This window comes from Salvelinus sp. IW2-2015, linkage group LG23, assembly GCF_002910315.2.
Source record: "Salvelinus sp. IW2-2015 linkage group LG23, ASM291031v2, whole genome shotgun sequence".
NCBI classification, from domain to species: Eukaryota; Metazoa; Chordata; class Actinopteri; order Salmoniformes; family Salmonidae; genus Salvelinus; species Salvelinus sp. IW2-2015.
The window spans coordinates 35545178-35572059 of record NC_036863.1 but is presented as its reverse complement, the minus strand read 5'-3'; the positions used below and the strand labels follow the sequence as shown (position 1 = coordinate 35572059).

Below are 26882 nucleotides of genomic sequence, written 5' to 3'. Positions count from 1 at the left end.
AAAGTCATTTGCAGGCTTTCTACTAGGCAGAACCTCACGGCCAGGATGAGAATAATGAAAGTCAGAAAAACAGTGGAACAGAGACCAGCCAATGATCAAATGAAAGTAAGTTGAACTATCCCTTCATAAGCCATGTCTTTCAGTTCTGGAACTTCAGCCCAAGTTATCTTGATATGAGTAAATATAACATCACAGGTTGTAGAGAGAGAGGCGTCCGTTATCTTTCACTGAGTAATCAACAAGGTTCTGCTTCATACTGTCAGATTCAGAAATGTCCCGCTCGTGGCGTGTGTCTCTCCACTGTGCGAGACCAATAGTTTGAAAAGTCCCGATCAGTCGATTCACGATCTGATATTACAGCCAACATTCTGTCCTGCTCAGCATCATCAGAGCGTCACTACAACCTTGAACCAGGGACCCCCGCCAGAGCAACTTGGCGACCATCCTCAGTCAAATCAAGGAGTTCCCGCTGGAGGGAAGAGCATATATCTGCGGAAGTGTAATCATTCTCATCCTGTTATGAAGACATCACAATCACTTCACGTGACTGCTGTGTGGGGACATGTCTCTGGCTACAGTACGGTGAGGACTTTAGAACTCCTAAACTCGCTCATTATCAAATGTCTCTCACCAGCGGGATCACCCCCGTGTCTTCCGTTAATGGATACAAAATAGGACACGCGGAAACGCCATTGACACCACTAGGACAAATAAAAGTAGAACCACTGTGCCGTTCTTGTTCTCCAGTCTGCAGGTCTCTGGTCACAGCTACAGAAACACAGTAGAGGAGCCAGCTGTTTATCTTTCAGTTCAACATAGCGACTGTAGGATTGTCTCTTCAAACCACAGGTGGTTGTCGATTCACGTCTGATTACAGATAAATAATAGTCGTTGAGAGGATAAAGGTGGAGCCCTCGGTCATTTGTCTATTTCCCTCCGAATCTTTATCCTGTACATTAATGATGCCCACCTCTGTACCAGGTAACACATCCTCAGGGATGGGATTTTTAAGAGATTTTATCAATATTATTGGTGCATTATCATTCACATCTTTAATATCAACAACAATGTTGACAAATGACGTCAACCCTGAATTGTCTTTGGCTTGAATACTTAATTCATAAATTGACTCCTTTTCGTAATCCATAAATCCAGCTATGTTAATTTCACCCGTTTTGGGATTAAGGGAAAATAATTGATTCACTTCATCTGAGATGGAGCCAAATCCGTACGTCACCTCTCCATTTGCCCCCTCGTCTGCATCTGTTGCCGTCACAGTAACCACTAATGACCCTATTGGAGCATTTTCTGGTACACTGACTTTATACACTGTCTGGCTAAACACAGGTTTATTATCGTTAGCATCCAACACWGTYACGTGTATAACTACAGTACCAGATCTCTGCGGAGTCCCACCATCAACAGCAGTAAGTAACAACGTCACCTCTTGTTGTTGTTCTCGATCTAGCTCTTTTTCTAACACTAACTCGCCATACTTCCCCCCACCGGGAATGGTAAGAACTGCCAAACTAAAATGGTCGTTCCTTTGTATTGTGTAGCTTTGAACGGAATTCTGTCCTATATCTGCATCGTGAGCCTGGTTAACCGCAAACCGAGCCCCTTTAACGGCTGACTCTGTGATATCCAACTTTATCACATCTTCTTGGAATTGTGGAGCATTATCATTAATATCTTGTACCTGCAGAATTATGTTATGTAATTCTAAGGGATTCTCCAGAACCATCTCGTATTTTAGGTTGCATGATATCCTCCTCCCGCAAAGCTGTTCCCTGTCTATTATTTCAGCAACGATCAAATCACCAGTATTCAGATCGATTTCACAATGACGTTTMCTGCTACCATCAGCATCTAAGCGAGCTTTTCGATGTAAGATTCGTTTTGCATCCAGCCCCAGATCCTTGGCTATATTTCCGATCACAGATCCGCGTTTCAGCTCCTCCGGAACAGAATAGGTCACATCTCCATAGCTGGTACGCAGTAGGAAAATAAACCAAGCTAGGCAGAACATCAAGGCAGAGAATCCTTTGCATTCCATTTTCAGTTAATAAAACGTATTCCCGATGCAATGGTGTGGTAAATTATAGCGCTATCCAACCAAACGAACGTTCATAACGACTGAAAGCTAAATTCACTTGCTTATAAAATGTTAAGCAAGCGACTCTCCTTACACTYAATATATGAGGTCTCCTCCCTGTAAATGACACAAATGGGTGGAGAGAAAGACTTGCAAGTTATTGCTGGTGAATAGCGACACTCCGTGTAGTTTCACAAAAACTGCAGGAAAGCATGTTTAAGTCTACAACCAACTGCACGAAGGAAAGGCTGCCACGCATCCGAGAACATAAAAACATGATTGGGTAAATTATGTTAAAAAAAAATGTTATCACATCATGTCAAAAAATACCTTTCTAAATTCATGTTTGTGAAAACAGAATTTTCAACGAACCTCTCGCCGTCCCAGCTGAGCGCAACTGAGTCAACAACATTTAATCGAATGAAATACTGACTGGCCTGACAAACAACGTATTGTAACCGCAACCTTCGAAATATAAAGTCCACAATGTATTTCCAAATGTCATCGCTGGAAAAAAATATATACATCCAAAATGAACTAATTTTATCAAATATATCTCACGCCCTCCACTTGTTGCAATTTTAGTTTGTTGTGGGGAGACAGACTGAATGCCGAAAGGGGTGCTGTCCATGGTGCTGAAATTGGCCGACGTGTGCTGRAGGCTACTGGGTCACGTTGAAATCGGATGGTGGTTGATATGTACATATTCTCAGACTACTAGTGACAAAATGTCACTGAATGAAATTAGGGAGAAGCCGTTTTGAAGAACAAAGAGTAAACACGTGTGTAATAAGATTAGCCTAAAGCTGAGAATAACGATAAAGCCTTGCAAGAAGAGGGGGAAGAGGTATGAATAGGCTACATGAATAAAAACTTAAACTATGAAAAGAGCACAATAAGATCAACAGGAAACCGATAGTTAAACAGCTTCATGAGATATATGCACATGGTTAGTTGTACAGATACATGAGATATATGCACATGGTTAGTTATACAGCTTCACGATTGGATCAAAAGCATTTCAGTTTTTCACAAGCTATGAAATCTCACCTCACACTCCCCCACGGTGTTGAACGTGATAATGTTTTCTCCAAAAGGTTCATTTAGGTTSTTCWTCAGTGTCTGGTCAGCAGGCAGCGTGTTGTCATTGTAAGATCTGACAAACTTGAAGTCACTGGTGCGTGAGCCRGTTGTCAMGTATGCYTCATAATTGTAAGAACTGCGCAGAGTTCCAGCTCCATCCACCTCTGCATAGTTGGGAGGGAAATACGCGCTMGGAATGGCYACTGCTCCATCAAACAACATTCTAGGCTTTCTACTGCGGCAGAACCTCACGGCCAGGATGAGAATAATGAAWGTCAGGAAAAAGGTGGAGACAGAGACCAGWSCAATGATCAAATAMGAAGTAAGTTTGGAACTATCRTCATAAGCCATGTCTTTCAGTTCTGGAACTTCAGCCAAGTTGTCTGATATGAGTAAATATACATCACAGGTTGTAGAGAGAGAGGGCTGTCCGTTATCTTTCACTGATATAACAAGGTTCTGCTTCATACTGTCAGATTCAGAAATGTCCCGCTGTGCGGTGATCTCTCCACTGTGGAGACCAATAGTGAAAAGTCCCGGATCAGTCGATTTCACGATCTGATATGACAGCCAAGCATTCTGTCCAGAGTCAGCGTCCACAGCTATCACCTTGGAAACCAGGGACCCCGCCAGAGCAGATTTGGGGACCATCTCAGTCATCAAGGGGTTCCCTGCTGGAGCAGGGTATAATATCTGGGGAGAGTTATCATTCTCATCTGTTATGAAGACACTCACAATCACGTTACTGCTGAGTGGAGGAGAACCATTGTCTCTGGCTACAACGTGAACTTTGAAGTTCCTGAACTGCTCATAATCAAATGTTCTCACAGCGTGGATCACCCCCGTGTCTCCGTTAATGGATATAAATGAGGACACCGGAACGCCATTGACACCACTAGGCAATAAAGAATAGACCACCGTGCCGTTCTGTCTCCAGTCTGGGTCTCTGGCAGTAACAGAACACATAGAGGAGCCAGGCTTGTTATTTTCAGTCACATAGGCGCTGTAGGATTGTTCTTCAAACACAGGTGGGTTGTCGTTCACGTCTGATACAGATAAATGAATAGTCTTTGAGGAGGATAAYGGTGGAGTCCCCTCGTCAGTGGCAYTGATAGTTATGTTATAATCTGATATTATCTCTCGGTCTAATTCACTAGTTGTTACCAGAGAAAAGTAGTTTTTGATAGACGGGTTTAATTTGAAAGGAACATTTTGTTGAATGGAGCAGCGGACCTGTCTATTTCCCTCCGAGTCTTTATCCTGTACATTAATGATGCCCACCTCTGTACCAAGTAAAACATTCTCAGGGATTGGATTGCTAAGTGATTTGATATATATTACTGGTGCATTGTCATTCATATCTGTAATTTCTATGACCACGTTGGCAAACGATGTCAAACCTGAGCCGTCTTTGGCTTGGATACTCAATTCATAAATCGACTCTTTTTCAAAATCCACCTGTCCTGCTATGCTGATGTCTCCAGTTTTAGGGTCAAGAGAAAACAAGTCATTCAATTCATTAGAGATAGGTCCGAATTCATACATCACGTCCCCATTTTGTCCCTCGTCAGCATCTGTGGCGGTTACAGTAACTACTACAGTGCCAAAGGGAGAATTTTCGGGCAAACTGACCTTAAAAAGGTTCTGGCTAAACACTGGAATATTGTCGTTAGCATCCAACACAGTAACGTGTATAACTACAGTACCAGATCTCTGRGGAGTCCCACCGTCAACCGCAGTAAGTAACAATGTCACCRCCTGCTGTTGTTCTCGATCCAGTTCTTTCTCTAATACTAACTCGCCATATTTTACCCCACCAGGATTGGTATGCACAGCCAAACCAAAATGGCTGTTCTTTTGTAGTGTGTAGCTTTGAACGGCGTTCAGTCCTATATCTGCATCATGAGCCTGATTAACCACAAATCGGGCGCCTTTATCTGCCGATTCTCTGATCTCAAACGTAATGCGATCGTTCGCGAATTGTGGTGAATTGTCATTAATATCTTGTATCTGAAGAACGACGCGGTGTAATTCTAAAGGATTCTCGAGCACCATTTCATATTTCAATACACACGAAACCCTTCTGCCACAGAGCTGCTCCCTGTCCATTCTCTCAGCAACAATCAGGTCGCCAGTGCTCAGGTTAATGTCACAATAGAGTGTGTTACTACCATCCATTTCTAGGCGAGCTTTACGAACATACAGTCCTTTTGGATCCAGGCCAAGATCGTTGACTATATTCCCGATCACAGATCCGCGTTTCATCTCTTCCGGAAAAGAATAGGTCACGTCTCCATAGCTGGTGCGCAGCAGGAAAAGAAACAAAGCCATGAAGAAATTCGAGGCAGTGAACGAGAATCCCTTATATTCCATTTTCAAAAAACAAAGTATATTCCAATATTATGCTGGGGTCAAGTACAAACTATTTGAAAGAGTGAAACGATAAAAGCAACTTAGTCAACAGGCCTGTCTTACGTTCGTCCAAGGGATGTGATCTTTCGCTAACCTGCACTGTTTTAAAATGAGTCTCTCCCTTTGCTTATGCAGCGGGAATGGGTTGGGAAATATATCTAATGGCTTTAGCTGGTGAAGAGCGACACATGGAGTACTTTTGCAAAACTGCAATCTCAAGTAGGCCTATAAAAAACAGAGAGTAACACTATACTGAGTGTTTCCAAATTCATAATTGTTTGTTTTGTTTTAGTATGCATAAACAACGATGTAAATACACATGGAAAATATCTCGGAAAGAAGCATACTCACATCAGCTGCCGATAGTTGATTCTCAYAAAAAAWAAATAATAATAATAATAACTTATCCAATGTCAAAACACTTGATTCACTTCTCAGACAAAATGCACACACACGAAATGCACACACACAAAATGCACACACACAATGCAACACCTTTATCACTATCCCTTATTTTACTCACAGCCCAACTTCAAATCCCACATATCAGRGCTTCAATGCAGTGGTGCTGTCCACACATCACGGTGCTGAAACGTGTATCCTTGAAACAGGTGTGTAGGCCTAGAATAACTGAAGTAGGCTAATAGATCAAACAAATGTAGACTGCAGTCTAACTGTGCTAGACAATTAGTACACAATATTGATGTCTGACAGGTAGACATTGTTGAAGTGAACGAATTTCAAAAGCATACTAAAATAGTATGCTAAGCAAATGGTGAAGAAATATGCTAGTAAAAAACGAACGTAGTTATACTGATAACGAGTCATTCAGTAGTCTTTCGAACTCAAACCCAAAACAAAGAATAGATACTGTAACTCCAAAATCTGAGTCATTCACTATATCAGCTGTAGGCATAATGCCAATATTAAAACAATCAGTATATGGATGTTGTGTCAAGAAGAACAAACGATACAAGTTCAAAGCAAAACATATAAAGGTGAAGTGGGAAGTTTACATGCACCTTAGCCAAAATACATTTAAACTCAGTTTTTCACAATTCCTGACATTTAATCCTAGTTAAAATTCCCTGTCTTAGGTCAGTTAGGATCACCAACTGGCTTATTCGTTAAAAAGTGACAATGTTGAGAATAACATAGTGCTAGCAGCAGAAAGCCGGGTTTATGTTCAGCTTGTCTAAAAATTATTCATCAATGGTCCCAATGGGAACAGAAGTGTTACATACCTAGATTAGATTTCGCCGTAGCATTGCGCTTTAAGACTTGTTTAACTTGGGTCAAACGTTTTTGGGTGCCTCCCACAAGCTTCACAATAAGTGGTGTGCATTTTGGCCCTGTCCTCCGACAGAGTGGTGTAACTGAGTCAGTGTTTGTAGCGCTCCTTGCCGTCGCACACGCTTTTTCAGTTCTGCCCACACATTTTCTATAGGATTGAGGTCAGGGCTTTGTGATGGCCACTCCAATATACTTGTTGTGTTGTCCTTAAGCCATTTGCCACAACTTTGGAAGTATGCTTTGTGGTCATTGTCCATTTGGAAGACCCATTTGCAACCAAGCGCTTTAACTTCCTGACTGATGTCTTGAGATGTTGCTTCATATTATCCACTAATTGTCCTCCCTCAATGTATAACATCTATTTTGTGAAGTGCACCAGTCCCTCCTGCAGCAAAGCACCCAACTACATGATGCTGCCACCCCGTGCTTCACGGTTGGATGGGTGGTCTTTCGGCTTGCAATTCCTCCCCTTTTTCCTCCAAACATAACGATGGTCATTATGGCCAACAGTTCTATTTTTGTTTCATCAGACCAGAGGACATTTCTCCAAAAAGCACGATCTTTGTTCCCCATGTGCAGTTGCAAACCGTAGTCTGGCTTTTTATGGCGGTTTTGGAGCAGTGGCTTCTTCTGTGCTGAGCGACCTTTTCAGGTTATGTCGATAAGTAGGCCTGCGTTGTATCTTGGCATATGGTTGATTATTTTACCTGTTTCCTCCAGCATTGCGTCTCTTCCTGAGCCGTATGATGCTGCGTGGTTCCATGGTGTATATACTTGCGTACTATTATTTGTAAAGATGAACGTTGTACCTTCAGGCTTTGGAAATTGCTCCCAGGGTGAACAGACTTGTGGAGGTCTTCAATATTTTTTTCTGAGATCTTGGCTGATCTTTTTTGATTTCCTATGATGTCAAGCAAAGAGGCACTGAGATTGAAGTAAGCTTTGAAATACATCCAACAGGTAACTTCTATTGACTCAAATTATGTAAATTAGCACTATCAGAAGCTTTCTACAAGCAATGATCTTTTTCTGGAATTTCAAGCTGTTTAAAGGCACAGTCAACTTAGTGTATGTAAAATTCTGACCCACTGGAATTGATGATACAGTGAATTATAAGTGAAATAATCGGTCTGTAAACAACTGTAAGAAAAATTTACTTTGTGTCATGCCACAAAGTAGTTGTCCTAACCGACTTGCCAAAACTATAGTTTGTAAAAGAAATTTGTGGAGTGGTTGAAAAACGAGTTTAATTGACACCAACTAAGTGTAAGTAAACTTCCGACTTCAACTGTAAGACTGTATAACGTTGTCAAAAGGTTGGAGAACGAAAACGCTTTATTGCAGACTTTTTAAGGCATTTCTGTATGCAGGCTTCATTTCTCACATCAGACTGCCCCGCATCTTTTAAGAGGAGCATACTTTCTCCCAACACTACATTTGACACCTCTTCACTGTAAGATCAGCAGGACGCGTACTGTCATTGTAAAATTGCACAAACTTGAAGTCATTGGTGTGTGAGCCATTGTCAGGTATACATCATAATTGTAAGAACTATGCAGAGTTCCAGCTCCGTCCACTCTGGATAGTTTGGAAGGGAAATACGCGCTGGGAATTGCGACTGTCTATCAAACAACACTCTAGGCTTTCCTGTGACAGAACACTCACGGCCAGGATGACAATAATGAAAGTCAGGAAAAAAGTGAAACAGAGACCAGTGCAATGATCAGAGATGAAGATAGAACTATCCTAATAAGCAATGTATTTCAGATCTGGAACTTCAGCCAAGTTATCTGATATGACTAAATAAACATCACAGGTTGTAGAGAGAGAGGGRTGTCCGTTATCTTTCACTGATATAACAAGGTTCTGCTTCAAACTGTCAGATTCGGCCAGACAGATTACCAGGACGTGTACACAGAGCATGCGCGGAGCAACTGGCAAGTGTCTTCACTGACATTTTCAACCTCTCCCTGACCGAGTCTGTAATACCTACATGTTTCAAGCAGACCACCATAGTCCCTGTGCCCAAGAAAGCAAAGGTAACCTGCCTAAATTACTACCGCCCTGTAGCACTCACGTCGGTCGCCATGAAATGCTTTGAAAGGCTGGTCATGGCTCACATCAATACCATCATCCTGGAAACCCTAGACCCGATCCAATTTGCATACCGCCCCAACAGATCCACAGATAACGCCATCTCAATCGCACTCCACACTGCCCTTTCCAATCTGGACAAAAAGAACACCTATGTGAGATTGCTGTTCATTGACTACAGCTCAGCGTTCAACCCCATAGTGCCCACAAAGCTCATCACTAAGCTAAGGACCCTGGGACTAAATACCTCCCTCTGCAACTGGATCCTGGACTTCCTGACGGTCGCCACCAGGTGGTGAGGGTAGGAAAAAACACATTTGCCACGCTGAGCCTCAACACGGGGGCCCCTCAGGGGTGCGTGCTTAGTCCCCTCCCGTACTCCCTGTTCACCCACGACTGCATGGCCAAGCACGACTCCAACACCATCATTAAGTTAACGATGACACAACAGTGGTAGGCCTGATCACCGACAACAATGAGACAGCCTATAGGGAGGAGGTCAGAGACCTGGCAGTGTAGTGACAGGACAACAACCTCTCCCTCAACGTGAGCAAGACAAAGGAGCTGATCGTGGACTACAGGAAAAGGAGGGCCGCCCCCATTTACATCGACAGGACTGTAGTGGAGCGGATCGAGAGTTTCAAGTTCCTTGATGTCCACATCACCAACAAACTATTATTGTTCAAACACCACAATACAGTCGTGAAGAGGGCACGACAACACATTTTCTCCCTCAGGGGGCTGAAAAGATTTGGCATGGGTCCGCAGATCGTCAAAAGGATCCACAGCTGCACCATCGAGAGCATCCTGACCAGTTGCATCACTGTCTGGTACGGCAACTGCTCGGCATCCGACCCGTAAGGCYCTACAGAGGGTAGTGCGTAAGGCCCAGTACATCACTGGGGCCAAGCTTCCTGCCATCCAGGACCTATAAACTAGGCGGTGTTAGAAGAAGGCCCCAAAAAATTGTAAAATACTCCGGCCACCTAGACTGTCATAGACTGTTCTCTCTGCTATCGCACTGCAAGCGGTACGGGATCGCCAAGTCTAGGTCCAAAAMGCTCCTTAACAGCTTCTACCCCTAAGCCATAAGTCTGGTGAACATTTAATCAAATGACCACCCGGACTATTTAAATTGACCCCCCCACAGGATTAGACTTTTAGAGGTTTAAGGGAAAATAATGTATTCACTTCATCTGAGATGGAGCCAAATCTCTATGTCACCTCTTCACTTGCCCCCTCATCTCCATCTGTTGCCATCACAGTAACCACTCACGGACCTATTGGAGAATTTTCAGGTACACTGACTTTATAGACATTCTGGCTAAACACTAGTTTATTATCGTTAGCATCCAACACAGTAACGTGTATAACTACAGTACCASATCTCTGCGGAGTCCCACCATCAACTGCAGTAAGTAACAATGTCACCTTGTGCTCTTCTTCTCTATCCAGCTCTTTCCCTAACACTAAGATTACATGCTCTTTCTTTTGTATCATGTAGCTTTGAACTGTATTCAGTCCTATATCTGCATCATGAGCCTGGTWAACCGCAAACCAGGCCCCTTTCATCCTTAATAAGAGTCTATTGACGCACCCGTACGTCAATCTAAGTAACATAGTAAAAAAATCCCCATCAAAACGTGTACATTTAAGATAGAGATATCTGCATGGGCTGCATCTCAATCCACCGTCTCAATCCACCGGATCTGCCCATATGCTGGCCGAGCTACAGCAGTGTTTGTCAGACCATGAGACATCCCAGAAATCAATCTTCTTACGAAAACATCTGTAGCGTCCGAATGGTTATGACCACTCTAAGGAAAGATGAGACTCTCACGTACACGATGGTCTTCTCTGTTTTGCTATATGACCCCCACAAGGATCACTGGACTCGTCTGAAGATAACGCACACAAATTAATGGAAGTATGGAGATAGTTTTGTGCCAACAAAAAAGGGGTTAAATATATTTTTTACATACATTACCAGTCAAAAGTTAGGACACACCTACTCATTCAAGGGTTTTTCTATATTTTTACTATTTTCTACATTGTAGAATAATAGTGAAGACATCAAAACTATGAAATAACACATATGGAATCATGTAGTAAGCAAAAAAATGTTATAAAAATCTAAATGTATTTTATATTTGAGATTCTTCAAAGTAGCCACCCTTTGCCTTGATGACACGTTTGCACACTCCGGACTTCGACATTGCTCATCCTAATATTTCTATATTTCTTAATTACATTATTTTACTTTTTAGATTTGTGTGTATTGTTGTGTATTGTTAGATACTACTGCACTGTTGGAGCTAGGAACACAAGCATTTCGCTACACCCGCAATAGCATCTGCTAAATATGTGTATGAGACCAATAACATTTGATTTGATTTGAAGAAGTATGAATGCTCTGACTTCTGTGGAGGTCACATTGCTGTATATTCTGTATGGTCACTGCAGACTGTGGATTGACTATAAATCGGCTTTAAGCCAGCAGGGTTGGCACATAGAACTGAACCAACAGACTACAACGGATTTCTCAATAATTCTCTACRTTAGTTGAAGTTGCTGAATGAAGCTGTTCTTGATAAAGTGCTTGCTAAGTGGTCAAAATGTAAATGTGCAAATGTATGTTTGCAAAGCATGCTGGGTATTATTCTAATGAGCTCTGCCCCCCAAAAAGACAAACTCTTTGACCAAACWAAATTTGGTCAGATGATTTCTACATTAATTCATCTGATTCACATCAAGTTCCACCGAGTTAAGTAAATTCTACAAGAGACAATTACATTCTGCCATAAAACATTAATTGATTGTGTTGTAATATGAAGGGCAAATTTTTTTTKAACATTTGTGTAGCTGTTTTCAGTAGGACAATATAAAAACTAAGGCATAACATTGAGGCAGAGAATCCTTTGTTTTCCATTTTCAGTTAATAAAACGTGTTCCCGATGTAATGGTGTGGTAAATTACAGCACTATTCAACCAAATAAACCTTTTTAACAAGTGAAAGCAAAATCTACTAGCCTATAAAATGTTAAGCAAGTGACTTCTCTACACTGAACATATGAGGTCTCCTTCCTGTAAATTACACAAATAGGGGGAGAGAAAGACTTAAAAGCTTTTTTGCTGGTGAATAATGACACTCCATGTAATTTGTAGAATATCATGTTTAAAGGACACGCCCAAAAAGAATTTGCCACCACTATTTCTTCAGAATTTCCTGTCCTAGAGAGGAAATACACGATTAGGTTCCACCTCTGAAGAATGACAAAGGCTACTTATACATATTCAACAATTGGGTGTGGGAATTTCCACGTGGAGTTGAGTAACATCAACAAATAGGACACTGACAGCTGTCAGTGTAGCTAGCTAGCATGCTAACCTTATTTAGCTAGCTAGCTATACTATATATACAAAAGTATGTGGACACCCCTTCAAATTAATGGATTTGGCTATTTCAGCCACACCTTTGCTGACAGGTGTAGAAAATCAAGCATACAGCCATGCAATCTCCATAGACAAACATTGGCAGTAGAATGGCCTCACTGGAGAGCTCAGGGACTTTCAACATGGCACCGTCATAGGATGCCACCTTTCTAACAAGTCAGTTCCTAAAATGTCTGCCCTGCTAGAGTCGCTCTTGTCAACTGTAAGTGCTGTTGTTGTGAAGTGGAAAAGTCTAGGAGCAACAACAGCTCAGCCGCGAAGTTGTAGGCCACACAAGCTCACAAAACGGGACCACTGAATGCTGAAGTGCTAAAAATCGTCTGTCCTCGGTTGCAACACTCATGACCGAGTTCCAAACTGCCTCTGAAAGCAACTTCAGCACAATAACTGTTCGTCYGGAGCTTCGTGAAATGGGTTTCCATGGCCGAGCAGCTGTACACAAGCCTAAGATCACCATGCATAATGCCAAGCATCGGCTGGAGTGGACTCCGAAGCAGTGGAAACGCCTTCTCTGGAGTGATGAATCACGCTTCACTATCTGGCAGTCCGATGGACAAATCTGGGTTTGGCGGATGCCAGGAGAATGCTACATGCCCCAATGCATAGTGTCAACTGTAAAGTTTGGTGGAGTAGGAATAAAGTTCTGCCGCTGTTTTTCATGGTTCAGGCCCCTTAGTTCCACTGACAGGAAATCTTAACGCTACAGCATACAATGACATTCTAGACAATTCTGTGCTTCCAACTTTGTGGCAACAGTTTGGGGAAGGCCCTTTCCTGTTTCAGCATGAAAATGCCTCCGTGAACAAAGCGAGGTCCATACAGAAATGATTTGTCGAGATCGGTGTGGAAGAACTTGACTGGCCTACACAGAGCCCTGACTACAACACCGACCCCATGAATTGGAACAGCGACTGAGAGACAGGCCTAATCTCCAAACATCAGTACCCGACCTCACTAAAGCTCTTGTGGCTGAATGGAAGCAAGRCCCCCCAGCAATGTTCCAACATCTAGTGGAAAGCCTTRCCAGAGGAGTGGAGGKTGTTATAGCAGTAAAGGGGGACCAACTCCATATTAATGCTTTTGGAATGAGATGATCGACAAGCAGGTGTCCACATACTTTTGGTCATGTAGTGTATCTTGCTAACTTTATCTAGCTAGCTAATATTATCCGTTGTTGTCTTTTTTATATTTTTACTAATCAATATTCAAAATATTATCCAGCTGGCTCTATTGCTGGTTCTGGAGCTGGATTTGTCATATGGATTGATTTAGGGAAAACTAAACTACAGGCCCATATCTGAGTTCACCATCTATTGTTATCTCCAAGGTTTTGGCATCTTCTATAAAATCTGCCATAGTTAGATAGAATAATAGGCGGCAGGTAGCCTAGCGATTAAGAGTGATGGGCCAGTAACCGAAAGATTGCTGGTTCGAATCCCTGAGCCGACTAGGTGAAAAATCTGTTGATGTGCCCTTGAGCATGTCACTTAACCCTAATTGCTCCTGTAAGTTGCTACGATAGTTACACAGGTTCATAGAGTAGGCTATGCACATGGTTAGTTATACAGCTTCATATATGCACATGGTTAGTTATACAGCTTCATATATGCACATGGTTAGTTATACAGCTTCCATATATGCACATGGTTAGTTGTACAGCTTCATGAGATATATGCACATGGTTAGTTATACAGCTTCATATATGCACATGGTTAGTTATACAGCTTCATAAATGCACATGGTTAGTTATACAGCTTCATATAATGCACATGGTTAGTTATACAGCTTCAATATGCACATGGTTAGTTATACAGCTTCATAAATGCACATGGTTAGTGTACAGCTTCATGAGATATATGCACATGGTTAGTTGTACAGCTTCATGAGATATATGCACATGGTTAGTTGTACAGCTTCATATATGCACATGGTTAGTTGTACAGCTTCATGAGATATATGCACATGGTTAGTTGTACAGCTTCATATATTGCACATGGTTAGTTGTACAGCTTCATGAGATATATGCACATGGTTAGTTGTACAGCTTCATGAGATATATGCACATGGTTAGTTGTACAGCTTCATGAGATATATGCACATGGTTAGTTGTACAGCTTCATATATGCACATGGTTAGTTGTACAGCTTCATAAATGCACATGGTTAGTTGTACAGCTTCAATATATGCACATGGTTAGTTGTACAACTTCATATATGCACGTGGGTAGTTATACAGCTTCATAATGCACAACTGGATTAAAAGCATTTCAGTTTTTCACAAGCTATGAAATCCACCTCACACTCCCCACGGTGTTGAACGTGATAATGTTTTCTCCAAAAGGTTCATTTAGATTCTTCTTAAGTGTCTGGTCAGCAGGCAGCGTGTTGTCATTGTAAGATCTGACAAACTTGAAGTCACTGGTGCGTGAGCCCGTTGTCATGTATGCATCATAATTGTAAGAACTGCGCAGAGTTCCAGCTCCATCCACCTCTGCATAGTTGGGAGGGAAATACGCGCTGGGAATGGCGACTGCTCCATCAAACAACATTCTAGGCTTTCTACTGCGGCCAAACCTCACGGCCAGGATGAGAATAATGAAAGTCAGAAAAAAGGTGGAGACAGAGACCAGTGCAATGATCAGATAGGAAGTTAGTTTGGAACTATCCTCATAAGTCATGTCTTTCAGTTCTGAACTTCAGCCAAGTTATCTGATATGAGTAAATATACATCGCAGGTTGTAGAGAGAGAGGGCTGTCCGTTATCTTCACTGATATAACAAGGTTCTGCTTCATACTGCAGATTCAGAAATGTCCCGCTGGGCCCTGATCTCTCCACTGTGGAGACCAATAGTGAAAAGTCCCGGATCAATCGATTTCACAATGTGTATTGAAAGCCACGCGTTTTGTCCAGAGTCAGCATCCACAGCTATCACCTTGGTAACCAGTGACCCCGCCAGAGCAGCTTTGGGGACCATCTCAGTCATCAAGGAGTTCCCTGCTGGAGCAGGGTATAATATCTGGGGAGAGTTATCATTCTCATCTGTTATGAAGACACTCACAGTCACGTTTACTGCTGAGTGGAGGAGAACCATGTTCTTGGCTACAAACGTGGACTTTGAAGCTCCTAAACTGCTCATAATCAAATGCTCTCACAGCATGGATCACCCCCGTGTCTCCGTTAATGGATACAAATGAGGACACCGGGACACCGTTGACACCACTAGGCAATAGAGAATAGACCACAGTACCGTTCTGTCTCCAGTCTGGGTCTCTGGCAGTAACAGAACACATAGAGGAGCCAGGTTTGTTATTTTCAGTCACATAGGTGCTGTAGGATGGTTCGTCAAACACAGGTGGGTTGTCATTCACGTCTGATACAGATAAATTAATGATCTTTGAGGAGGATAAAGGTGGAGACCCCTCGTCGGTGGCAGTGATAGTTATGTTGTAATCTGATATTATCTCACGGTCGAGTTCACTCGTTGTTACCAGAGAATAGTAGTTTTTGATTGAGGGGTTTAYTTTGAAKGGAACATTTTGTTGAATGGAGCAGCGGACCTGTCTATTTCCCTCCGAGTCTTTATCCTGTACATTAATYATSCCCACCTCTGTACCAGGTAACACATTCTCTGGAATTGGATTGGTCAMAGTTTTAATTAATATCACTGGTGCGTTGTCGTTTACGTCAGTAATATCTATCAGTACTTTTGTGTATGACACCAAACCTGCACCATCTTTGGCGAGGACGCGCAGCTCATAAATGGGCTGCTCCTCATAATCAATCGGTCCAGACAGATTTATAACCCCASTTTTACTATCGAGTTGAAACAAATTCTTCAACTCATCAGAAATTCGACCTAGATCATATGTTACCTCGCCATTTGCRCCCTCGTCTACATCAGTTGCGCGGACTGTAGCTACTATGGTGCCCAACGGAGAATTTTCTGGTAGACTGACCMTATACASGTCCTGGCTAAATACTGGAATATTATCGTTAGCATCCAACACAGTAACGTGTATAACTACAGTACCAGATCTCTGTGGGGTCCCACCATCAACAGCCGTAAGTAACAACGTCACCTCCTGCTGTTGTTCTCGGTCCAGCTCCTTTTCTAACACTAACTCACCGTATTTACCTCCATCTCGATTAGTATGAACATTCAAGACAAAATGGTCATTCCTTTGCAAAGAGTAGCTTTGAACTGCATTCTGACCTATATCTGCATCGTGGGCCTCATTAATGGGGAAACGTTCACCTTTATSAGCTGATTCCSTTATTTCRAAWTTGATAACATCATCTGCAAACTGTGGTGAATTATCGTTCACATCCTGAATCTGAAGAGATATGCGATGCAATTCTAAYGGACTTTCAAGAACCATTTCATACTTTAGCCCACATGAAATCCTCGGACCGCAAAGCTGCTCCCTATCAATTCTTTCAGCGACAACCAGATCTCCCGAATTCAGGTTAATGTCACAGAAGTGTTTAGTTCCGTCCTCTTCTAAACGAGCTTTTCGAGCCGACAGTCTCTTAGCATCCAACCCAAGATCCTTGGCTATATTTCCGACCACAGATCCGCGTTTCATCTCCTCTGGAATGGAATAGGTCATATCGCCATTGCTGATGCGTATTTGGGATAGAACAAAAGCCAGATGGAGGACAAAAGCTGAAACTGTAAATCCAATGTAGCCCATTTTCGATGTACAAACAAAAATATTCCAATTCCAAGGTGAAGGCAAAAAAAAMATGCAATATAGGCTACRACAAATATTGGCAAAGACAAATTACCAAACTGAAGAAATTAGGTCCTTTGGCCGACTGCTCCTCAGTGATAATGGCGCGATAGGTTGTATCCGCCCTTTGAGTAATCTATTATTGGGTTGAGAAGTGTAGGCTGCCTAACTTTTCTTAGCTGGTGAACAGCGACATCCTGAGTCATTAAAAAAACAGCACACAATGTACATCAATAGTCTTCTATCTTAGAATTGTATTTTCATACAAAGATGATGTAGCCTATGACTTCAGTTAAATAATAAATAGATATACAGAAATACATTTAAAGTAATGGCCTGTATGATGTATGAACTCCTTTTCTTGAATAAGAACAGTCCCATAAGGTAAAAACATTGAGTTAACACTGTCGCAACTTTCTCCTTTAAGCCAATGCAATGCACGGATTCCACTAGCTATCAATGTGTCCTCACTCAACAAAACCAACATGTGGTATTGTTGACGTCTTCATTTGAGTTTGGCAGGATTTAAACTGACGTTTAAAGTGAGGAAAAAAAGTTTAGTCGCTGTCCACGTACCCGGGCTGAAACGTAGGTGACATCAAGAGTTGCTGAATTATCAATGGGGATGTTTCAGAACGCTAAAACGCAATAGGCTTAAATCTCAATCTACATCCAATAATTTATTGTGAAATGAGAAATTAGAAAAATGAATAATAACGTATCTATATGCCATGTCAAGTTCTTATATTTAAACGGATTCCATTTAAAAATCAACATTATCTCGATTCAGTTACTATTAAACAGGGTAAGAAATTACACTTAGACTACTGCATGTTCAGAATTACTTTGGGCGAGAATACAACAACCAGACTTCCAAAAGAGAATAACAATTGCAGTGCCTGTTAAACATATGAATCAGGATGCCATAGACAAACTGTCAAGCTTCTACCCTAAATGATACTACTATCGAAAAAGGAAATTCTGAACCTACATGGTGATGTAAAAAGACACATTTGTATTTAACCAGGATGTTCCACTCAGTAAAAAGTGCCACCACTTTCCAATGAGTAATACATCGAGTGGTCTTACCTCAAGGTACCAAAACTGAGAYTTTTCAGGAAAAATMACCTTGTAAACATCCTGGCTAAATASTGGGATATTGTCGTTAGCATCCAACACAGTAACGTGTATAACTACAGTACKACATCTCCGTGGAGCCCCACCGTCAACCGCAGTAAGAAATAATGTCACSTCCTGTTGTTGTTCTCGATCTAATTCCTTCTCTAATAACAAATCACCGTATTTTCCTCCGTCTCGATTAGTATGAACATTCAACAAAAATGATAATTCCTTTGTAAATAAATGCTTTGAACTGCATTCTGACCTATGTCTGAATCGTGGGCTTCATTAATGGGAAAGTGAGCCACTTTGACCGAAGCCTCCATCATTTCCAGTTTAATAACATCAACAGAAAACTGGGGTTAATTGTCCATCACATCCTGAATCTGAAAAGATATGCGGTGCATTTCTAAACGATTCTCCTGAACCATTTCATATAAATAGATAAAATTATCCCACTGCAAAGCTACTACCTGTCTATTAATTCAGTGACAACAAGATCTCCCGAATTCAAAGTAACGTCACAATAGTGTTTTGTTGCATTCTCCTCCAAAGGATATTTTCGAGCCGAAAGTCTCTTAGCATCCAACCTCAGATCCMTGGCTATATWTCCGATCACAGATCCGCGTTTCACCTGCTCTGGTATAGAATAGCTCACGTCTCCTTTGCTGATGTGTATGAAGGAAAGGCAAAAAGACAGACGAAAAGCAAATGCAAAAAACGTAAAGCCTTTGTAGCCCATCTTCAATGTCTAATAGCAATTATGGCCAATTGTCCACAATCAATAGCCAAACGGAAGAAAGATTACAATGTCTAACCGCTTTTCAGTGAAAAATGGTAATGCGACACGCTGTATGTAGCCCACTCCCCCGTAGTAGGTGGAGGTATATAGTTAACTGTACTTAGCTGATGGAAAGCGACATCATGAGTCTATCAGAAAAACAGCATGCTCGTAGGCCTATATTMTTTTCCATGTGTCCTTCTTGGAATGTATCATATTCTCCAAACGCAGACGACTTTACTAAAACATTAAATATATAGGCTTCAAATCAATAGTAACCTCYTCGTAACATGATCATGAGAAGACATGGATGAGGTACGCTATTAGGAGAAACGTACACAATATGCCTAAATATTCACACAATAAGCCATTAGTAGACTAGTTGCAACATGTTTTTTTCCTGGATAATAATATATTTCAACCATCATGAAAACTGTCGATTTCACTATCGATGTTTCGTTAGTCATCAAAATAATGCTAATTCTTTCGCATTCTATCTTTGACTTTTTGACAGCTAGACTTCAGTAAAATAAATGAATGTCACCTCGCTGTCCACTGGTCTGGTGCTGAAATGTAGGCGACCTCAATAAAAACAGTAGGCAATGGGGATTTTAAAAACACATCCTAACAATATATAATCAAGTTTCAAAAGGCATTCAAAACTCTTTCCAGGACAATACAATCCATTTATTATAAAATGCCTGATTCCTTTTCAAAAGTAGTCTAAACCATGTTTTCCTATCTCCATCAAGCTTTATTGTCAACTCCATTAGACAATCTGTGAAGAAAACATCACAAGCATACTCAACTAAAAGCAACCGAAACTGCATTGCTTGTTTTATTTATAGGAAACCACAGCCCAAAGAAACAAGGAGCAAACTGCTTCCATCAAATCAAACCCCTAGTGAATTACTCCTCATAGAGAAGAGAAGGAACAGCGAGCACCTTTGAAACTCAACCAATCAAACAAAACAATGAGTGGATAAATTCCACATTTCAGCTTACTAAGATGTTATCATCTAAACCYAGTATAGACCTACTGTTTCTATAGGATGGCATAAGCCATTAAGGCCCAGAATGTATTTTCCACATACATAACACATTCTCCCACAACYAAACAACTCACGTACAAAAGATGGTATCTCAGATGAGTGAAGGCTTACCTCATTCACCTCTCCTGCAGTGTTGAGCGTGATGATACTCCCTTCTAATAATGTATCTGGACATCTTGTRAGTGTCTGATCAGCAGGCAGGGTGCTGTCATTGTACGATCTCACAAACTTGAAATCACTGGTGCGTGAGCCCGTTGTCAGGTATGCGTCATAATTGTAAGAACTACGGAGAGTTCCAGCTCCATCCACCTCTGCATAGTTGGGAGGGAAATACGCGCTGGGAATGGCGACTGCTCCATCAAACAACATTCTAGGCTTTCTACGCCGCAGAACCTCACGGCCAGGATGAGAATAATGAAACGTCAGGAAAAATGGAGACGAGACCAGACCGATGATCAAATAGGAAGTTAGTTTGAACTATCATCATAAGCATGTCTTTCAGTTCTGGAACTTCAGCCAAGTTATCTGATATGAGTAAATATACATCACAGGTTGTAGAGAGAGAGGCTGTCCGTTATCTTTCACTGATATAACAAGGTTCTGCTTCATACTGTCAGATTCAGAAATGTCGCGCTGTCGCTGATCTCTCCGCTGTGGAGACCAATAGTGAAAAGTCCCGGATCAGTCGATTTCACGATGTGATATGAAAGCCACGCGTTCTGTCCAGAGTCAGCATCCACAGCTATCACCTTGAAACCAGGGACCCACCAGAGCAGCTTGGGACCATCTCAGTCATCAAGGAGTTCCCTGCTGGAGCAGGGTATAATATCTGGGGAGAGTTATCATTCTCATCTGTTATGAAGACACCTCACTGTCACGTTACTGCTGAGTGGAGGAGAACCATTGTCTCTGGCTACAACGTGGACTTTGAAGCTCCTAAACTGCTCATAATCAAATGCTCTCACAGCTGGATCACCCCCGTGTCTCCGTTGATGGACAGAAATGAGACACCGGAACTCCATTGACACACACTAGGCAATATAAGAATAGACCACCGTACCGTTCTGTCTCCAGTCTGGTCTCTGGCAGTAACCGAACATATTGAGGAGCCAGGCGTGTTATTTTCAGTCACATAGGCGCTGTATGATTGTTCTTCAAACACTGGTGGGTTGTCATCACGTCTGACACAATAAATGAATAGTCTTTGAGGAGGATAAAGGTGGAGACCCCTCGTCAGTGGCGTGATATTTAAGTTATAATCTGATATTATCTCACGGTCCAGTTTCACCTGTTGTATCAGAAATAATAGTTTTTGATTGAGGGATTTAATTTGAAAGGGACATTTTGTTGAATGGAGCAGCGGACCTGTCTATTTCCCTCTGAACTTCATCTTGTCATTTATGATCCCCACTCTGTACCAGGTAACACATTCTCAGGGATGGATTGTTAAAGGATTTGATCAATATCACCGGTGCGTTGTCATTTAAGTCAGTGATTTCTATCATTACTTTTGCATTGCCAGCTAAGCCAGACCCATCTTTAGCCTGGACACGCACTTCGTATTCTGTATTTCTTCATAATCTATGGGACACCTGCACTTTAATCTCGCCAGTCTCTTTGTCGATGGAAACAAGTTTAGCTGCTTTATCGGAAATCGATTGAACTCATATGATACTTCTCCATTTGCTCCTTCGTCTTCATCACTAGCACTAACTGCAACTACAACAGTCCCGGTTGGAGAATTTTCAGTCAAACGACTTTATACACTGTCTGGCTAAACACAGGTTTATTATCGTTAGCATCCAAACACGTAACGTGTATAACTACAGTACCAGATCTCTGCGGAGTCCCACCATCAACAGCAGTAATACAACGTCACCTCTTGTTTGTTCTCGATCTAGCTCTCTTTTCTAACACTAACTCGCCGTATTTTCCTCCGTCTCTGAGCTCGTTTGAACGTCCAAAATAAAATAGGCATTCCTCCTCATGAATAGCTTTGTATACCATTTAATCCTATGTCAGAGTCATGAGGTTCATCCAAGGGATATCTTGCGCCTTTGACAGCAGATTCCCGAATTTCTAGATCAATACGTGCATTGGAAACCGTGGTGAATTATCATTATATCTTGAGATTGCACATAATACGATGTAATTCCAGAGTTTTCCAGCACAAGCCGTATTTTAAAGAACAAGAAACCTTCGGTCCACACAGCTCCTCCCTGTCTATTGTTTCAGCACAATTAATTCTCCAGTATTCACATTAATGTCACAGTAACGTTGACGACTGCCATCCATATCCAAACGAGCTTTACGACCTGAAAGTCTCTTAGCATCCAGCCCCAACCTTAACTAGATTTCCGATCACAGATCCGCGCTTCATCTCCTCTGGAATTGAATAGCTCAAGTCTCCATTGCTGATGCGCATCAGGCAATGACAAAAAGCCAGACGGAACAAAAAGGTAAAAAKCGAAAATCCTGTGTACCCCATTCTGGATGATTAAAACCAAGTGTTAACATAAGAGTTCAAAACCAGTCGAAATGATACTGTAACGTAAGAGTACAATATTAGCCTCTCAAAAGGAATAGCAAAACGATTGTTATCCGACTGCTCTTCGGTGAAAGTGATGCAATATAGCCTATTACTCTTTTGAATAATCCAATGGTGGGTGGAGAAAGCCTGTAATTCTATTTATGGTAAACAGCGACATCCTGAGTTCTTACAGAAAACAGCAATCACAATACAAAACAGTTCTACGTCATTTATCATCTTGGTCGATATTTCCCCCCATCCTTGTGTTGTGAAAAATAGGAAGAACGTTTCATATAGCTTAGCAAGAGAAYAGAGGAAAACCAATAGTTGTGCGCAATCAAATCCTTTTGTAATCATATATTAGAAGATAGGAAAAGTAAATTCAATATTTCCATACTGTTGCCACTGTCTGATTATTCATGTATTGCCGAGTAATAACAACAACAACGCATAGATTCGTTATATAAACGGTCCACATAAAATCCAACGATGCATAATCCATATTACTGATCAAACCCAGCAATTGTATTTCCACTATACTGTTAGGTAAAGTGATGGTTACGTCGCTGTCCACTAACCAGGTGCTGAAACGTGGAAATGTAGCCAATGAACTTAAAGAAAAATGTGGTAGGCAATGAGGATACAACAGGAAGGAAAATGAAAACACACTCCATGATTGGGAAAGCARCCCTAATTGTATACACACCAACAACGAAATTGAAAGATTATCCCTTGTGAAAAGGCATTAAAAAAGCTAATATTGATGTCGTTAAATAACCCTTCATAATCACGTGGATAAAGAACAAGTTAATTAAGAAAAAGACCACTAACACACTAGGAAAGCAATTCTGATATCATAACATCCGATGCATTCACACACAATGAAAAGGGGTATCTACTCTTAGTTCTGTCTTACCTCAATAGACTCCCCTGCAGTGTTGAGAGTGATGATACTCCCTTCCAATAACTTAGTTGGGCTTCTCTTCAGTGTAACATCAGCAGGCAGGGTGCTGTCATTGTAAGATCTGGCAAACTTGAAGTCACTGGTGCGTGAGCCCGTTGTCAGGTATGCATCATAATTGTAAGAACTGCGCAGAGTTCCAGCTCCATCCACCTCTGCATAGTTGGGAGGGAAATACGCGCTGGGAATGGCGACTGCTCCATCAAANTATTTTCCTCCGTCTGAGCTCGTTTGAACGTCCAAAATAAAATAGGCATTCCTCTCCAGTGAATAGCTTTGTATACCATTTAATCCTATGTCAGAGTCATGAGGTTCATCCAAGGGATATCTTGCGCCTTTGACAGCAGATTCCRGAATTTCTAGATCAATACGTGCATTGGGAAACCGTGGTGAATTYTCATTTATATCTTGGACTTGCACATTAATACGATGTAATTCCAGAGGTTTTTCCAGCACAAGCTCGTATTTTAAAGAACAAGAAACCTTCGGTCCACACAGCTCCTCCCTGTCTATTGTTTCAGCCACAATTAATTCTCCAGTATTCACATTAATGTCACAGTAACGTTGACGACTGCCATCCATATCCAAACGAGCTTTACGACCTGAAAGTCTCTTAGCATCCAGCCCCAGATCCTTAACTAGATTTCCGATCACAGATCCGCGCTTCATCTCCTCTGGAATTGAATAGCTCAAGTCTCCATTGCTGATGCGCATCAGGCAATGACAAAAAGCCAGACGGAACAAAAAGGTAAAAAKCGAAAATCCTGTGTACCCCATTCTGGATGATTAAAACCAAGTGTCAACATAAGAGTTCAAAACTAATCGAAATGATACTGTAACGTAAGAGTACAATATTAGCCTCTCAAAAGGAGTAGCAAAACGATTGTTATCCGACTGCTCTTCGGTGAAAGTGATGCAATATAGCCTATTACTCTTGAATAGTCCAATGGTGGGTGGAGAAAAGCATGCAATTCTATTTATGGTAAACAGCGACATCCTGAGTTCTTACAGAAAACAGCAGTGACAATACAAACAGTTCTACGTCATTTATCATCTTGGTCAATATTTCCCCCCTTTTTGAGTTGTGCGAAGTATGACGAACGTTTCATGTAGCTTAGCAAGAGAAGAGAGGAAAACCAATAGTTGTGCGCAATCAACTCCTAATCATAAATGAGAAGATATGAAAAGTAAATTCAATATTTCCTTACTTTTGCCACTGTCTGACTATTCATGTATTGCCGAATAACAAAAATAAATAAAAAGATAAGCTATATCAACCGTCCACATAAAATTCAACTATGACTAATCCGTATTATTAATCACACCCAGCAATTATATGTCCACTATACTCTAAGGCAGTCGTCACCAACCGGTCGATCGCGATCGACTTGTCGATCTCCAAGCCATTTCTAGTCGATGCCAAACATTTCTGTAAAACACCCAACGATAAAGCCTTGTATTCCTCTTTTTTTTTAAGTCTCGGGCTGTTGGTGGTAGGTGCAGCCAATTCATCAGCCCTGCGCGCCGGGTAGGCAAACTGTTGCCATTTAATGTGTCTGAAGGTACAAACTCTGTCATTCCGGTGGGCCTGGAGAGGAAATCAAGGGCATTATGCCACCGCTGGCCAATAAGATTGCTAAGATGACCGAGACTGCAGTAACATAGCAGGCACAAAAGAAAGCTACGGCAAAATTGATACTGTGAGATTTCTAAACGTTTAAAACCATGACTAGAGAGACTGTCAACGAATACAGCAAAGAGCTGCTGTTTTTAATGAGTGAGTTCATGTTTAAGTTCTTACTCAGCACTGTCAACACCTCCTAGTCAACACTTATAAGCCATAAAATGCACGTTCTTTCTATTTCCACTCAGCGCTACAACAAGCAGTGCAGCAGTAATGAATGAGTAGGAACGTGTATCTATAGGCATTGTTATTATTATTAGCGTCTTGGGTCTTTTTTAATATCAAGAAATATTTCACTTTCTCTGTTCATAGGAGTAACAACATGCATTTGTGCATGAGGCAGAAATAATGCGGTGCGACTCGAGTTTCGTCATCAGCTGGAAGACGGTGTCCCTTTTTGGTCAGTGTCAGTGGAGGAAAGGGAGAGCGGAGGGATGTTGAGAGACGGCCATCAGTCTGCTGCTCTCTCCCTCCCTGGGAGACTGACCATCAGATGCAGCCTCCATCAGCCCAGTAAAATAAAAAGCAACTGATTTAAATGTATGCTCACTCAGCTATGCCACACAAGTAATACAACAATGGACCTATTACCGGTGTGATCATATAGCCTACTTCAAATTTTGAAATACAATTTTTTTATATGTCCCGAACAACAATGCATTGACAGGTAAATTCAAGCAAAGCCAGTATGCGGTGTTAATGTATTGGGCCAATATCTAACTGCACAAACCTCATTGGTACAGAACTGTTTTTAATTGGTTATTGTTGCATAGGCTTACATGTTTTTAGTCATGTTAATAAAAAAATCAAAGCGGTAGATCTCAGCATGCATTTTGACTCAGAAAGTGATCTTGACTCAGAAAAGGCTGGTGACCACTGCTCTAAGGTAAAGTGATGGTTACGTCGCTGTCCACTAACCACGTGCTGAAATGTGGAAACGTAGCCAATATACTTAAAGAAAAATGTAGTAGAAAATGAGGATACTACAGAAAGGAAAATGTAAACAAACTCCATGATTGGGGTAGTATGCCTAACTTTATACACACCAACAACAAAATTGAAAGATTATCCCCTGTGAAAAGGAATTAAAAAGTGAATATAGATGTCTTTAGATAAGCCTTCATAATCCCGCGGATAAAGAACAAGTTAAGGAAAAGACCACTAACACACTAGGAAAGATATTCTGATATCATAACATCCGATGCATTCGCACACAGAAAAAAGGGATATCTCCTCTTAGTTCTGTCTTACCTCAATAGTCTCCCCAGCAGTGTTGAGCGTGATGAAACTTCCTTCTAATAACGTCGTTGGGCTTCTCTTCAGTGTCTGATCAGCAGGCAGCGTGCTGTCATTGTAAGATCTGACAAACTTGAAGTCACTGGTGCGTGAGCCCGTTGTCAGGTATGCGTCATAATTGTAAGAACTGCGCAGAGTTCCAGCTTCATGCACTTAAAATACGAGAATGGTTTTCTTGGAAAAAACCCTTTAGCATTACATAACATAATCTTATCAGTACAAGATCATTAAATTTGACAAAATTAGCCCCACTAATTTGGGGAAGATCGCGTACCGTTTGATGATCAAGAGAATCG

The 26882-nt window shown here is 41.5% G+C and overlaps 1 protein-coding gene and 3 pseudogenes across 1 annotated transcript; all 4 read right to left on the bottom strand.

Annotated features, from left to right (window-relative positions):
• The window catches only part of LOC111950144 (protocadherin gamma-A11-like), a 105486-nt pseudogene extending 99807 nt beyond the window's left edge, over window positions 1–5679 (bottom strand).
• On the bottom strand, window positions 702–2174 carry LOC139022857 (protocadherin gamma-B1-like; annotated as a pseudogene).
• A 9032-nt stretch (window positions 5680–14711) lies between the features above and the next one.
• On the bottom strand, window positions 14712–17310 carry LOC111950947 (protocadherin gamma-A12-like; annotated as a pseudogene).
• A 6236-nt stretch (window positions 17311–23546) lies between these two features.
• On the bottom strand, window positions 23547–24500 carry LOC139022856 (protocadherin gamma-C3-like). The gene has a single exon (XM_070434283.1). The coding sequence runs from the start codon at window positions 24381–24383 to the stop codon at window positions 23547–23549; it is 837 nt and encodes a 278-aa protein (XP_070290384.1). The 5' UTR covers window positions 24384–24500.
• Between the last annotated feature and the right edge of the window lie 2382 nt (window positions 24501–26882).